Raw genomic sequence first — 16,483 nt, forward strand, 5'->3', positions numbered from 1 at the left:
GGAAGGGGTACCCCACTTTGGTCATTTGAGCTGTTACAGGATTTTCTTACAAGAAAACAGTCCTATTCATCATTTATATTATCAGACAGAAAGGAGTTTTGCATGAGAACTCCTTGCTGCACTCTTGGATAAAGGCAAGGCCAGGCAGGTGGTGTAATTGCCAGGACCAAGTGGGAGCTGCCTGCAAGCTCCTCTGCTGCCATCACCAGCCAGGGAAGCCCACCCTGCAGCCAAAGGATGTGCCCAGCACCGTGCAGCCCGAGGGCCAGGCAGCGCGGCACAGAGCAGGCCGGCTCAGGGTAACTGCCAGGGAGATTCAGCAGCTCTGCCAAAGTCATCGCTGACCCAGAGTGCCCCTTCTCCTCCTTCTTCTCCTCCGAACCCCCCTGCAACACGACAGGGCAGATCCTCTGCCTTCTCCACAGCAGCCGCTGCTTGGGATTGAAAAATCTAGTTAAACTGATTAAATTTGGCAGTTAGTTCAGACAAGAGGCTCAAATTTTCCAGGGCATCCATCAAACCCCATAACTTGGTTGTTGCCAGTCTCAGCCCTGTCCTTGGCAATCCTCAGCAGATTCTTTTGATGGTTCACAGTTATGTCCAAGTCCACCCCTCCGAGGGCAATCAGCCTTGAAGTTGCTCAGGCTCTTTGCACCCTAACGACCACTTCTTCCTCAGCCAGCTCTCTGCTTTCCTGCAGGCAGCCGTGCCTGAATGCACTTCCTTTCCTTCCTTGGTCTGCAAAGATACCGCACCTTCTTCATCAACTCTTCCTGGAGCATCTGCCATGGCACAGGCACGCAAAGGTGTGCAAGGGCTTAGGTCCCGCTCACCGTGGAGCTGCACTCCACACAGGCCCATTCAGGGAGCAGAAAAGGTGGTGGCAAAGGCAGAAGACCCTGGCAACAGAGTGGTCGTGGGGAAGCCAGTTTGACGGGTTTGTTTCCTAGCGGGACGCCGCAGGGGGTGAGGCACGCTGCGCGCCCTCCCTCACCCCTGCCCCTTCCTGTCCACCTCTGCGGCTTCCTGCAGGCCTGGAAGAGACCCGAGCTAAAGACAGAACGGGTGCAGTGGAAATCCCTCCGAACGCACCCAACTCACGGCAACTTCTCCTCAACCTCACGCTGCCACCAGCCACCGACAGACGCCCGAGCACCGGCGCCCTCCCTCCGGGCCCGGCCCGAGGCCGCAGTGCGCAGCGCCGCCGCCAGCAGGCCCGGGCCAGCGCCGCTCCGGCTGTCCCGCCATCAGCCCGCTCCCCGTGAGGAGCCCAGGAGGGGTCGGGACACCCCGCGGGGCGCCGGCCGCCGGCAGGCCGCGAGGCCCCTCGGGCAGGGCGGCCGAGGCAGCGGGCAGAGCCCGGCTCTGCCGCTTGCTGCGCCGGCGGCCGCGGCAGGGCGAGAGCTGGGCCAGTTCGGGGGAGGGGGGGGGGGCGCGGCGGGGCTCCGGGACGGGCGGGCGGCTCCCGCCCCGCTCCGCTCCGCCCCCGCTCCGGCCCCGCCCCGCTCCCCGCGCTGCCGCCGCCGCCCCGGGCCCCGCCGCGCCCCTAGCGGCCGCCGCGGGCCTCCGGGCCCGCCACGCCCCGCCCCGCCCGCTGCGGGGGGCGGGGCCCGGGCGAGCCGCGGGGGGCGGGGCGCGGAGCCACGCGCCCGCGTGACGGCGCCGGCGCGGGGGGCGGGGCCGGAAGCACGCGGCCGGCGGGGCGGGGCGCGGCGCCGCCACTTCCTGCTCGGCGTGTCCCGGTGCGGCCGGCAGTGAGTACGCGAGCGGCGTCGGCACCGCCCGCCCGCCCCCCGCCCCTGCCCCGCCGCGCCTCCGCACCCCCCGCCCCGCCCCGCGCGGCCTCCCCGCGCGGACCCCGGCCGCTGCCGTCCGGCCCGGCCCGGCCCGGCCCCCGGCGGGCCCGCGCTCCCCCCGCCGGCGGGGCCGCCTGCCGGCTCCGAGCCCCGGCGGGCCCCCGCTCCCTGCCGGCCCGGCCCGGCCCCCGGCCCGGCCCCCGGCCCTTCCGCCCCGGGGCGGCCGGGCGCGCTGCTGCCCGAGCGCCTGCACCCCGGCCGGCGCCCGCCGAGCCCCTCCGCCGCCCCGGGAAGGCCGCTCCGCTTCAGCCCCCGCGCTGTGGAGCCGCGCCCGGCCCCCCTGCCGCCGCCGTGCCCGCGGCAGCCCCTGCCCGGCCGCCTGGCCCGTGCCGCCCCGGCCCGCCTCCGCCGGCCCAGCCCCTCCCGCTCGGACCGGCGTGAGCGCGTCCGGCGGCGGCTGCCGCAGGGGCGGCGCGGGGGGGGGGGGCTGAGCCCTGCCCGCCGCGCTCGCGAGGGCTCTCCGGCCGCCGGGCGCCTTACGTCCAAATCCTCCTGCTTGCCATTAAACAGATGTGCGAGTCACTGCGTTGGCGTCCGTGTCTGTCTGCGGCTGCAGCGTGTCCCCGTGCCTGGCGAGCCCCGGGAGGGCGCGCACCGCCGGTCGCGGGGCTGCCCGCGGGGCTCCGGAGCCAGGGCTGGCCTGCAGCGGAGCGGGTCTGGGCCGTTAGGGCCTCGCCTGCAGGTGGTGCGGGGCGGGACCCCGCGGAGCGCGGCCGTCAGCGGTGTGCCTGCGAACTGACCCCTCTTTTGCCCCCTTGGCTGCTCCAGACCCTCGGGATTTGTGTGTCGCTCACTGGCACCGCTGCGTTCAGGTCACCAGACCAAACTCAGTCTTGACCTAAGGAAAAGCAACTCTCGTAATTTGAGGAGGTTTGCACAGTTACTGTTAAACACGGTTCTGAACGCTGCTAGAGGGAAAAATCTTCCGAAAGGCTTGAAGTAAACTTTGGATGTTTTGTTATTTTCCAGGGTTTGGGTGTGGAAGATATATTCCTGTGACCTCCTGAAGGTATAGCTTGCCACTAGAAAAACATTTACCTCTTTTCCAAAGCTTTTCCTCTCTCCTTTACACCTACTTGCACTGTATTTAAAGAAAGTTCAGAAAAGAAACATTTTCTCAAACATGCAGCAAATCAACATAAGAACAAGTGTTACATCTCGGCATTGAGCAACGCAAGTTATCCTTGGAAGGAACGAGGGACAAAGTTTAGCCAAAAATAACTAATAGCAAATGTCGCCATTAGATCAGCTTTATGGTGCTGCCTGCCTTTTTCTTGGCTCCTTGAGACTGAGACGGCAGGTACAGAACGTACTTGTCAGGGTGTGCTTCATGAAAACCAAGGGGACGGCTGCCCTGGAATCCACCTCATGACATTTTTACCTGTGTCACTGTGAGGACACTTCTGCTCTAGATTTACCACATCGGTGTGGGGAGCTGCTCTAATTGTCTAACAGCTGCACGTCTCACCTTGGGTCGCAAACGAAAATTGTTTCTTTCTCACCTGCTTTGATTGCAGCTCGGTTATCCCCATAAGCCAAAATAAGAACTGTGTTAAGTTTGGTGCAGAAACGCAATACAGGTAAAGAACAAAAACTGTCTCCTGACGGTGAACTCTGATAATAACCATATATTGCTGGGTTTTTTGAAAGAATCCGTTCAGATTTGACATTTGCGTACCTTTGTAGGGTAGCAAGACGAACAAAGATGTGATTCTCAGTCTGGTGCTGTGCTTCATAACAATAACAATAATTTTGATTGCTTATCTCTCCCAAAAAAGAGGTATGCAACTTCTGATGAAGGGTACAAAAGCAGTTAACAGCAGCTGAAATGAAAGATTTAATTAAACAGCATTTGAACGTTTAAGTTCTTTATCAATTTCGTGTTGGTGGTACCTGTGCCATGTCTTAACGGTCTGAAGTACGAGGCAGTCTGTGTATCACAAATATGAGTAAACAGAAAACTGAGAAAAGGTCTAGTCTGCAAACAACTATAAAGTCTGTTGATGTCTCCTACCGTTCTGATGCCTGGACCTCTGTTCTGATAGATACTCGTGGTTTTAGGAAGTTGTTGGTAATTCCTCAAAAGAGCTTTCTTTTCCATTTTATTGTTGTTCCTATCTCTAACAGAGAGTCTGATGATAGGGTTATCTTTTGTCTTTACCTCCTAGGACAGCAAAGAATACATTTGTTGCTGTATTTTCAATGCAGCCTTTGTCATAAAGTGTTAGATTTGACATTACTGCAAAGGTCAAGCAGAGAGCAAGAAAAGTAAGGAAGAATTTGGAATTCGCTGATGATTTGTGGTGGGAATAGTACACTTGCCTGAAAAGTCATATTTGCAAAGGGTGAAAAAGTAATCGTTTTTGCAATTAATTTCTTGTTTGTTTGTTTGAGAGTTTTTTCTTTTAAGAAATCTCAGTATTTGAAGTTAAGCAGAATGCATATTTCAAATGGCAAGAGGAAGAGAGAAAAAGGTTACTGTGTGAGTTCTGAAAGATTTTAGGAGTTGAAAAAGTAAGAGCAGCAGAAGTAATGAAGTTAAGCAGGAGAAAGGAGGAGTTGGTAGGGAGAAACAAGGTACGTGAGGCAGGAATGGCATGGGAAAGACTGGCCTGGGCATGTTACTGGCCCTTACGCAAAGCCCCTTCTGCACGTGTGTTACACCTGAGTGTCCCAAACACCTTTGAAATTTTGGCTGAGGAAGTAGCTGCCAGCATGCAACTTGAAAACTGCTGTGCGTGTTCTGATTAACTTGTTTGTGCTCTTTCTCCCTGCCTGCAAGTCACCGTCAGCACCTCCCTTCTGACTGCACTGTGCTGTTGTTACTTTATCAAGTGGGGGATGTTGCTTTTTTTAATGGACTAGATGAAAGTGCTGGCAAGCAGTCTTTGTAAATGATCTGGGAAAATGATCTCCTGCCATTTCTGGAGTTTTGTTCAGAAATGGTTAAAAGGAATTCAGATAGATGTGACTTTTAAATTTTTTTATAACATCGTTAGTCCTTTACCTGAACTGTTCTTACTTTAGGGCCTACCAGAGAGGCAGCCAGGTACTTCTGAGGAAAGTTGGGCTGGGTTCAGGTAGGAATGGGATTCCTGTTGATGAAGGGACGGGGTTCTCCCGTGGTTTTGAAGTTTGGGCTTTTTTTTTTTAAAGTAAGGCAGGCCAGTTCCAAAGTGTGATGTGTCCATGTGTTGTGCTCTCTGCAGTCTGTATTACCTATCAAATCAGCTAGTCTGTGCAGGACTGTTATTTTTAATGTGGTTTTCACACTCAGACATGAGGGATGTCTTTGTCGTAGTGTAGCTGGTAGCAAAAAGGACAATGGCCCATAGTCTAAACCTCTCACTGGTGAAAGGAAGTCTAAATTGCTGAAGACTGGCAGTCAGGTATGTCTTTCTCTGAGTATCAGGATGAATACAGTGAGAGAGTGCTTCACTTTGACAATCTGAAAAACAGCACAACTGTGTCTGTCGAGCTCTCTTTTCCTAGAGGCAGTGTTTTTTTGTCTGCTTTAATGTCAGGCACCTGAAATGGGTGATTCTTACTCTGTGATTAAGAGGTAGGGCATAGCTATTGCCTGAGTTTGAGGATGGTGAACAGTGGAACTAGGTATCTTCAGACTGCGTTGTGACGCTGATGTGTCTCGTTTCTCAGTGGCCTGCCATACATGCTGAGCAAGAGGAAGAGCCCTTCATCATTCCAGTCGTGCGTGGACCTGAGAGGAGGAGGAGGAGGAGGAGGAGCCGCCCTTGTTTGACCTGAGCTTCTGGGGAGGATGGATCAAAGTAAGTGTAATGCAGTGCTGCCTCTTCTTACTCGTCTTCGTTATGAAGAGTCCGTGAGTCAGCTCCCTGGGCGCTCTTTGACGCTCGTGATACAGCAGTCTTGTTTAGCTGCATGTTTTCAGCAATGGTCAGGTACTTAATTTGTGTAACTTTTTACAGTAGGTGACAGAATGGGAAGGAAAGAGTGCTTGAATTAAGTTGGCTTTTCGAGTATCACTAAAATTGCGGCATGCTTCGGGGGGGCTCTTTCATTTCCTACATTACTGAAGGTCTCTTTTCTCACGTCCCATAACCACAGATTAGTACTTGTGTAAATGTGCTTGACTGGAGCCAGCTCTGCTTTTATTCTCACCCCGTGGATGGGAACAGGCTAAGACCTGTTTGAAAGAGTGACCCCATGTAAAGTTGAGAGAAATGTTTAAGTATGGGTGTTTCAATTGGTCTGTCAGGTGCTTTTCTGTCTTATTTTTTTACCACCTACAACCATTCAGGTGGCCGGTGTTTTACTTTTTCCTCCTATCTATGGCATACAAACCTAAATACTGCTATAAAATAGGTTTACTGTATCTATTACCAACAAGTTCCGACCGCATTCTTTCATACTTTATTTGGCATAATAGATAATACATTTACCTAAGAACCCAGATCAGAGAGGCAGAGTCTAGCAGATAGAGATATATCCACCTTATCCTCAGGTTATTGCTACATGCACTGTGCTGCTAAGCAGAGTTCTGTGTTGGCAGGTATAAAGGTTTCCAGGAGGTTATACTCATCGTGTGGATAGGAGAGCTTTTAAAACAGATTCTATAACCTCCACTTGTTAAGTTTTAGGACTGTATTTGAAGGTTAGAAACCAACTTGAGTGTATTAGGAGATAGCGGAGCTGAGCGTGTGCGTGGATGAGTAGGGTTCTGATGGTCTTTGGACATCATCTCAGCTGGCGATGACCAAAGTGACTTCTTTAGCTGTGCAGGTGAGACTGAATGATGTATGCTGATCTCTTGGAAGCCTAAATAGAAAAGGGTACAGCATATGGATTTTCTGTAAGCATTGTATTTTCCTGCTTGTGCGCTCATGTTTTATGTGGTTTTGCTTTGTTTATTTTTGTGGGAAAAGTAGTTTGTTTAGTTTGACTTCTGGTATACCAGGAATACAAATGAGGTCAAATCTGTTATGATCAGGGAAGGACTCTTGCAGGGTGTGCACAGAAAGCTGTCATAATAAGAGACTTTGGGTTCTTTAAATACCATAATTGCACAAATTACTTATGTACAAAGCTCCTGAATCTACATTTTTGTACATGTGTATCAGTATGTTAATTTAAACAATACCATGCAACTTCCTTCCAAAACTAAAAAAACTGAACTCCGTCTGACAGTTTTCATGTCTAAAAAAGCTTGTTGGCTTCCCTAGGAGTAACTGTGACACAGAAATAAAGACAGACTTTTCGGAGAAAGTGTGCCCTTTCCTCTTCTCCATGCATGATGTGGTCATGTAAATGAAATAACATATCCCGTGAGTTAAGCAAAGTAACTTCAGAATGTCTCTGGATTTTCTGTCTCACTAGCAAGTAGGTAGTGAACTCTGGGGACGCTCGCCAGTGGGTTGGGATCAGAGGATAGCTGAGGCTGGAAGGAACCTCTGGCAGTTGTCTCATCCAACCTCTTGACTCAAAGCAGGGTGACCGAGAGCAGTTTGCTCAGGGCCATGTCCATCTGGGTTTTGAACATCTTCAAGGGCGGAGGCTCCACAGCCTTTCTGGGCAACAGAGTAAAAAAGGTTTTTTTCTTATGTTTAAGTGGAATTTCCTGTATTTTAGTTTTTTGTGTCTGCTGCCTGTCATCATGTTGCTGGACACCACTTGGAAGAGCCTGGCTCTGTCTTATTTACTGCCCCCCCCCCAACAGGTATTTATGTACATTGATAAGATCCCCCTGAGCCTCCTCTTCTTGAGGATGAACAGTCCTAGCAGTCTCAGCCTCGCCTCGCATGGCAGATGTGCCAATCCCTTAATCATTTTAGTGGCCCTTCGCCGCACTCGCTCCAGTATGTCCATCATTTCTAGTACGGGAGAGCCCAGAGCACTCCAGATGTGGTCCCCTGAGCACTGACTAGAGCAGAAGGATAACCTCCCTCACCCTGCCAGCAATGTTCTTCAGGAGCCCAGGATGGTTTTTTTGTGCCAAAAGTGTATTGGCTTATGGTCAACTTCTCCCATCCCCAGGTCGTTTTTTGCAAACCTGCTGTCCATGCAGTGGGCCCCCACCCTGTCTCCTTCCCAGGTGCAGGACTTGGCATTTACCTTTGCTGACTTTCATGAGGATGCTCTCTGCCCACTTCTCCAGCCTGTTGAGGTACCTCCGCATGGCAGCACAACCATCTGGTCTATCAACCACTCCTCCCAGTGTTGCAGCACCTGCAAACTTGCTGGGGGTGCACTTTGTCCCATCAGCCAGCTCTTACAGCTTATTTGTTTAAAAAGCAGTATTGCTGAGTACATGAGAAGGGAAATTGGGGCTTTAGTCCTAGATCCACCAAAAAGGCCGTTAAAGGTTGTAGGTAATTACTGCTTAACTGGTAGCAGCACAGAGATGTCATAGCTAACGCTGAGCTGGGCAGACACTGTTTTCAGGTGTATCTTCCTCAGGTCTAAGAGCACTGTAGTTGCATTTTCATGTCATTGTAACTCAGTTCGTAAGTCCTGATGGGACAATGTGATGTGCTGGTTTGTATGAAGGCTGCAGATTTGTATACTACCTTTACTACTCTTTTTTTATGCTACCTTCAGACCTGAGCTTGTGCAGAGCGTGTCTGGGTACTTCTGTATCATAGCCCTAGCACTTCTCGTCATAGGGTTAAATTCTGAAGTGCCAGTTCAGGTGGCTCTGCAGCCCAGGTGTAGATAGGCTACAAGTTACTTCTGTCAAATATTGATGGATGTTCCTTCCCTGCTCTTTCAGGTATGTATATAAGATGTTACTTAGTATTAATTCTGGGTACTTTGCAACTTGTTTCACTAGTTGGCCAAACTATCAAAACTCGGATTCAGACACTCATTTGGCTCCCGATCTATGCAGGTACCCTGGTTTTGAACCCAGGATGGAGAGGAGCTGTGGAAGCTGCAAGCACATTAAGTGCAACTTTCAGGAGCCAAAGTCCATGAGGTTAAAGTAGTTAAGATGCACCCTTAAGTAGCTTTTGCTATTACAGATTTGAGCATTGATTGTTGTAGCTGTTAAATCTGCTCGGTTTTATCTTCTGTACGCAGAGCTCTATGACTAACCTTAGCAGTTTCAGGAAGACCAAAGGTATCATTTGAAACATGGTTTTGGGCATACATTCATGACCATTCTGATACAGCCTTTTGGGTTTTTGTAGATACAGACTATTCGCTTTCCAGAATGTTTGTTGGATATGAAGATGCTGAGGATACTGAAGCGTATGAAGATGAACTTTATCATGAGGAGTCATCCAGTGAGCAGAGTGTTGATAGTGAGGTGGAATTTCATCTCTACAGCCAGATCCACTATTCCCAAAATCTTGGAGAAATAGGCACGCTGGAAATGGATGAAGAAGCTGATGTTGCAGGAGTCACGGGTCATAGTTCAGTTCTAACTGAGAAATGGTATGAAGACAAGAAAATCACCGAATTTGTGGATCGTGGTGCTCAGCTTTCAGGTGACCCTGAGATCATCGTCTTGTCTGATACACCAGATGAAGACAGTGTTTACAAAAGCAAAGTCAGGAAGTCAACAGGCTCTTTAGCTCAAGGTAAAACACATATCCATCCAGGATCTTCCACACCAAATCATGCCGAAGCTGCTGGCTGTCATACCCTGTTTCCTGCTGGATCAGGCACAGACATTTCAAGGCAGAGGAAAAGCACCAGTGGGAAGCCTAACCCAGTTACCTCTGGTGGAGCTCATGCCATCCAAGACGTGTTGGTAATAGATGATAGCTCGGAGGAGGAGAGCTTGATATCTGAAAGTGATAACGTCGAGAGCTGGATGCTTTTGGGAGCCGGTGCAGATGACAGAGATGAAGATATAATGTTGAACCTCGAAGGCTGTGCAACTCCTGTCAGCGAAGGTTAGTACTTTTTTTTAATCACTTGTTTGTTCTTCTGTGTGTGGGAGGATTTGTACTGATGTCAATGTTTGAAAAGAAAGATAAACAGAAAGCAAATTGGAGTGCGTAATGATGGGTGCAAAACTATGATGAAGGAAATAGCTGTTTATTTATACCATTTCAATACCATTACTTCAGTAGTGTTGTATATGGAAAGACAGCATTTTTGCTGGTAGAAATTTAGAAGTAGTATCAGAGTGATTCATGATGTGAACTTTCCAACTTTCCTGTATCTTTTGTATTCCTAAGAGCGTATCAGAAGTTGCAGCGGGGAGGGGGGGAGAAATAAAGAGGGAATACAACGGTTTCTTATTGTAAACAAAGTACGTAGAAAAAAACAGTTTGAGAACTAAAGACATAAAGAAAATCAGAGTTAGGAACTGCATAACAATAAAAAGTTTGCGGAAAAGTGCTGCAGGGCAGGAAGGTAATCAGTGCTCATAACCTAGGGAGCAGTGTCGTTCCTCTTTTTGTGTGATGAGATTTCTGCCCCTGCCCCGTCTGCCTTGCCTCATTGCCCCCCAGCGGTGCAGACACCAGTGCTTGTTAAGGCTTTGCTGTATGCTGGACCAGAGAAGTTGCAACTCATGAAAGGGATGAACTGTAACAGGAGAGGGTAAGGAATGGAGGGGAGACCTTCTGAGCTGGTTCCCCTTCCAGAAGCAGATTCTGTAACCACTCCTTCAGGAGTCTGGCAGCTGGGGCTATTGATCTAAAATTTACTGTAACTTCTTGTATGGATTCTGCACTGAATAATTCAGAGAGATTCCGCTTAGACTAACATCTAACATTTTGATATTTTGCAAAATATTCTTCCATGTTACTGTGCAGAAAGTTAGTAAACATGACAGTTAGCACGACAGATCTTAGATACGTGTTTGTAATAATCATACTATGTAATACATACCCTGTCACCAGCAACTAAAAACTCTCTTAGATGATCAGCCATGCTTTTTTCTTGCCCACCAGTTTCTGGAAGCACAAAGATCATTTCCAGAAACAGCGCCCCTTGCCATTCTGAGAGAAAACACTACCTGAAAGAAGGCTGCTTCGGTGGCAAGGCTAGCCAGGTCAGCTGCAGCACTAGGGACCTTTGCAAGACTTTTTTTTTTTTAATTTAAAAAAAAAAAAAGTATACCATAATTTTACTTGGTGCACATGTAAATGAGGTGGGTTTGGGTGCAGGGAAATGAAATCTTTTGCAGCGCTGATCTGCAGGCTGATACTAGTGAAGTTTTTCCTCAGGATGCTGCTGTTCACATGCTGCTACTAAGCTGTTTGAGAGGGGAAAGCCGAGAAATTGTCTTTGCCTTCTTTTCTGGTAAAACATCTGTTTCTTGCCCATAAATGTTCAATAACTTTTTGCTTAGAGTTGTTCTTCTGTATGTTTTTGCATAGCTATCCATAGTCCATGGCTAAACAGGCCATAATGTGCACTTGATCTCAGACGGTTCATTAAAGATGCCCGTGTGCTTGCCCAAGCCTCAGAGATTTAAGAAATGCTTTCCCTATTCCCAGCGCGATCCCAGAAGAGTGGCAGAGCATTCAGCTGCCAGGCCAGAAACCCAGACAGCCACATTATATTTGGAGTTTATGTAATATTTTCTCCCTATAAATCTTATAAAATGGAGATTCTAAGAATTAGCTTGAAGTTGCTAAATTTCATTACTACCTTTCTTTTTGTCTTTCCATATCCTGTCCTTTTGCTTGAAACTAGAGCCAATTAGCTTGTCTTTTTCTTAAATTACTCTGCCTGTTGGGGAGCAAATGTTTGGTGCCGTGTGGCGACTGCTGTAACAGCAATGCAGTCTGTGCATACCACATTTAATACGTTTTCTGGGTAGAGTCTATTTTTCTCGTAACTGCTGGGCAGGCAAATGACCTGGAGTTAGGTTTCTTTTGTTCGGTTTACTCTGTATCTCCTTGGAATTATGTACCAAAGTTGCTGATGGTAGCACTAAAGATCACCCAAAAAAACAGAAGATAGAAAAATGTTTAAACAGTGCTTGAGACTTTAAGCACATTTGAAAATTACGTATACATATTTTGGGAAACATTCTGTAATTAATTTATTGGAGTGATTATGTTTACTAGGTGTAACATGAAAATGAAAATTCATGTCTTCATTCTTTGTGGTCTTCTAATAAAGCTGTGCCAGTGCTAACCAGGAGAGGCTTTTAAAAATCAGTATGGGAGGTTAATATCAGGAGACAGTTTTGCTAACTTATGGTATGTTTTTGTAACAAATGTAGTAATGTTTCTTATTCATACATATATATATATATTTATAGATGTTGACAATAAGCAAGCCACATTCAAAGCAGGTAACGGAAGCAGAATTTTCCTGTGCTGTCTAAACCTGTCATACTGTTCAGAACTAAAACTGTTTAATTTAATGTAGGCAATGTAAACATTTTTTGAGATGCTCGAATGGGAAGTCAAAAGGCAGTCACACAAGAAGCTCATAAATATAACAGTTCTTCTCCTACTCTGATTTTTCTTCTCAAAGCTACGTCAGAACCTCCTCAGAACCCCTCCTTGCGCCTTGCCTCACAGCAGTAGTGGTTTTGCCAACAGCAGCCTCGTGCCTGGAGCTGTGGGACGTACAGAACGTGCACCAGGCACACGCGGCCGTTTGGGAGCAGGTGCTAGTTGTACACGCACATCTCTCTTCATTTTAGCTGTTGCCTTTCTGCGTATGTAGGACTTTGCAGAAATCCTTAACCTTTGCGCATTTCTTCTGGCTGTGAACAAGTTAATGTTGTTGATCCGTTTGAATCTGCTGTACGCAATGGGCAGAGCAGAGGCCCGTGCCCTGGGGCTGGCCCCGAGGCAGGTGTGCACCTGAGGTGGAGAGGGTACCGCAGGACCGGGCTCCGGTCAGACCCCTGGTTCTCAACTGCATCCCAAATTCCAGTTATTCAGGTAGCTCGGGCGTGCGAAAGTTTGGTTCAGCTGCTCTATTTCTAATATGTTTGGTGATGGGGATGCAAAGAGACAGGCTTAAAATAAAGTGGTGTTGTATGTATGTGTGTATGTAATGAAAAGCCGAAATAGCATCAAAATAGTCTTAGGGAACAAAAGCCATAAAACTTCCTAATGTAAAGTGACCATAATTTGTATATTGAGCTTAGGCAGCATTGTATCTCCAGTTCTATTGACTATAAAGGACTCCTTTGCTGAAACGTACACATAAAAATTTTAAATCTGAAGGAAGAAATGCATTTAAAAAAGATGTGTGTTGGCAAATCATCCTCTCAAAGATATTCTCTGCCAATTCATTTAAATTATTTTGAGACGTGCACAGTTCTGTTTTCAAGGTTTCTAAAGAACGAGATCAAGTATTTAGGTGACTACACAGTATGTAAATTGCTATTTTAGGGCTTGCAATATCAGTAAGGATTGGACATAGAGGATGGACTGGTGAAGCCTTGCCCTTTCCCTTCTCCCCCAAAACTGCCTGTGACTGTGTAAATGGGATAGACCTCCCATGACTGTGTCACGGTGTGTCTAGTGTCCAGTTTGCTTCACATTAAAAAGGGAACTGAAACGTGAACGATTCTCTGACTATGAGAGTAGCCAGTTGTGTCAGTCATTTGATGAGTCTGTTTTCATGTCCAAGTCCCTGAAACAGAGACGCTGCGGTTCCACTGAAGTCAGAAATAACTCCTCAAGGAGAGGAATTAGGCATATATCCTTACTCTGTTAACTCGTCTACCTCTTACTTGCCTGCCCTGCTCTTGTCTAACAGCCTCACTATTTTTAATATTCTCTATAAACGAGTAATGTTTTCTTGATGCCTCCAGTGCAGAGAGTCTTCTCCCCATGCGGCCTTCTAGCTTCAGTCACCATCGTCTGCTGTGACAGAAAGAGATGTCCCTTTGCCTTGGGAAGTGAGCTCTGGTTGCTGCTGGTGAATCAAGATTCACCCGTACCCTTCTGTCTTCAGTTGACATCTTGAAAGTTACGGCTGGTCCACAAACACTGCTGTTCAGTACAGAGCTGAAAACTTTTCCTCCCTTTCTGCCCTCTTTCCAAATGGCTTTAGATGCCTTTCACTTGTTATTTTTGCTTGTCTCATACCATGTTAAGCAAAACCATATTTGCCCCCATATTTCTGTAAAATCCAACTTTTTGTCATGTGTCTGCTGGTTTCTCAGCAAGTACAGCTGATTGGCAACCTTTCATTATTTGGGATATGAAGATGGGCGCTGGCTTTCTTGTTTCACAGAGAGGAGTGCCGGGGAAAGCACTTACTGTGTCTGTAGTGACTCTGGCTGTCCTTATCCTGACTTTGTTTTTCTGTGGTGAGATCGTGCATAGCTTGGAAGCGAAGCAGGCATTTGAATTACAGATGGTCAGCCAAGCTGAAAGACAGCGACCACGTACTTGTGTGTGGTACTTGCCCCCACCTGATCATCTCTGGGTTTCCTTGCAAGGCATTTGGAAAAGTGCACGCTGCTGCTGCTGCTGCTTGTTACTTTGCAAAAAGGGTCCTACCTGCTTCACATGGCATTTTAAAAATCGGTAATTCAGCAAATCTAGGGCTTTGGTATGATTCACCTGTTTTTTTTAAACATTTAGACTCCAGAAGAAAGTGCGCAAAGGGAATCATTACAAACTGTACCGTGTACCAAATGTACTGAATTCATTTTTAGAGTCGGAGAGTTTCCAGGTCTTTGAAGGAGGGTTCTCCTCTCCCACCCCTTTTTCTTCCACTTTGCAATAACAGTATATATGATAAGAACGTTAATCTCCTGTAGTTGGAAGTCTTTCATCCATTCCTTCATTAAAAACTTCCTTTTAACATATTTCCTCTCCCATGTATAGCTGCAGTCCTAATCTCTGCATTTTTTTCTTTTCCTCACGGCTTTTGGAGAGACAGCTTTCAAAGCTGCAGCATTGATGTCCGGCCACTAAGGGGTACAAAAAACAATTTATCTTCTCCCTGTTTCTTCCTTTGCCCACCCAGTACCTTCCTCAGAGACAACGGGCTAATGTGATCGCACTCTGGGCTTGGCAGGTTTGTGAAGTGTGGTGTGTGTGGCTCGTTTTGAATCCAAAGTTTTTATAAAACAGCACATACGTACTCTGCTGGGTTCCCAGAGAGGGAATGGTTGTTTTCTTCTTGGCTCTGATTTTTTTCTTATTAACACAATAGCAAGGCTTTTCCAAGAGCTTCGCTAGAGATACTACTACTTCTGGCACGAGAAGTTGCTCTTAAAAGTAACAGCCGCTGGATATCGGTCTGCCCTAGTAAAGAGCATTACCTTCAAAAACCCTCCATGATCATTGCTCTGCAGCCTGCAAGCCTCATCAGAAGCCCTGGTGCAGGCTCCTTAGCAGCTCTGGCCGCGTTTTCGTGACATATGCAGACAGTGACACGGCCTGCGATAGTTTGAGCGATTCCCATGGGTGCTGCTCGGGGGGCCCCGGGGGTCCTTCCCTCTGCCAGCAGCAGCCCCCCGGACCAGGGACCGGCTCAGCTTCTGTGCGGTGTAGTGCCTGCTTAGCCGGAGCTCGCCCCAGCCCTGGGGCACAAAGAGGCTCTGCTCCAAGGATGACACACTGCTTTTATTTAAGCATCTTGTTCCACAAGTGTGGAAGCTGCACTTGGTGTACCTTTGGCGCTGGTGGTAGCCTCAGACAAACAGAAGAGCAGAAGACTCGGAGCAGAAAGCACAAAACTCAGCTGAAGCTTATGGGGTGTTATGAGATATTTTTAAATCTGTTTATCACATGACCTTCTAGCTGTCTGAATAGGTGAAGTCATTTTTGTGTTTCCTAACAGATTTACTTCTGGAATTTGGTAAAATACGAGTATTTTTAATTTTCTCTGTTGAAAGTAGTTGTGAAAGGAAGCCAGCGTCCAAGAGGCAAATCATTTCACTTGAGGCATGGGGTTTTATGTCCACTTTTGCTCTTACTGTCCTGTAAAACTGTTCTGTACAAAAAGAAATAGTGAACATAAAATAAAGTGCAAGCTAGTATTTCCAAAGCAGTTTTTTCAGCTTTCCATTTTGGCTTCCATTTCCATCTTGTTTTCCAGGTTTGGAGGTCTTGCTATGCGCTGATTTTTATCCTTGGTAGTCAAGTCTCTCATTTAGTCAAAGAAACCATAATAAAAATACATCTGTAAAATGAAAAAAAAAAAAAGGGATTTGAACATTTAGTGAATGAAACCATAAAAAAAATATATGCCTAAAATGAAAAAAAGGAATTTGAAAGCATTTTATTTTTGCCTCTTCCCTAAAAAATAACGTAGGAAAGAGTTTTCTATTCAGCAGCAGTAACTACAGCTTATGGAGTCAAAATAGAAATAGCAGTCTCTGATAAATTTAGCTTATTGTTTTATCTCTGTCAGCCATGCTCAAAAAGGAAATACGCTTTGTTAACTATCAGTGTTTTAAATGGCTTCTTCTAGATGTATGACTTTTCTCTTAACTCTGAGTGGTACTACAGAAACTATTCAAAAATCTGACCACATCTGTATTTTTTTTCTCTCTGTGCTGTTATTCAAATCCCTCAGTGTATTTTTAAATGGGGGAAAGGTGTAAGCTTATTTATAAAATGACAAAAAAGTACAGTAAGTTGTGCTTTTCTTCTTTAATTTACCTTTTCCCTTGACAGATAGATTTGAACACAACCTTTGCAAGATATAGTATGTTTCTGTTCTAGAGTCTTGATATTTGTAGCACCAACTTACTTTTT

The 16,483-nt window shown here is 47.1% G+C and overlaps 1 protein-coding gene across 4 annotated transcripts in view; it reads left to right on the forward strand.

The window, feature by feature from the left end:
- Window positions 1-1,696: 1,696 nt before the first annotated feature.
- ZCCHC7 (zinc finger CCHC-type containing 7) overlaps window positions 1,697-16,483 on the forward strand; it is a 121,072-nt gene continuing 106,285 nt past the window's right edge. Inside the window, exons 1-4 of one of the 4 annotated variants that reach the window (XM_072860858.1) lie at window positions 1,697-1,754; window positions 2,826-2,865; window positions 5,514-5,644; window positions 9,023-9,733. In XM_072860858.1, coding sequence (XP_072716959.1) covers window positions 5,635-5,644; window positions 9,023-9,733 — 721 coding nt within the window. In that variant the 5' untranslated portion in view covers window positions 1,697-1,754; window positions 2,826-2,865; window positions 5,514-5,634. Of the gene's footprint in view, window positions 1,759-2,278; window positions 2,727-2,825; window positions 2,866-4,105; window positions 4,125-5,513; window positions 5,645-9,022; window positions 9,734-16,483 lie in introns of those variants that run through there. The other 3 variants (XM_072860860.1, XM_072860859.1, XM_072860861.1) reach the window with 3 other exon arrangements.

Source organism: Ciconia boyciana, chromosome 4, assembly GCF_034638445.1.
Source record: "Ciconia boyciana chromosome 4, ASM3463844v1, whole genome shotgun sequence".
NCBI lineage: Eukaryota > Metazoa > Chordata > Aves > Ciconiiformes > Ciconiidae > Ciconia > Ciconia boyciana.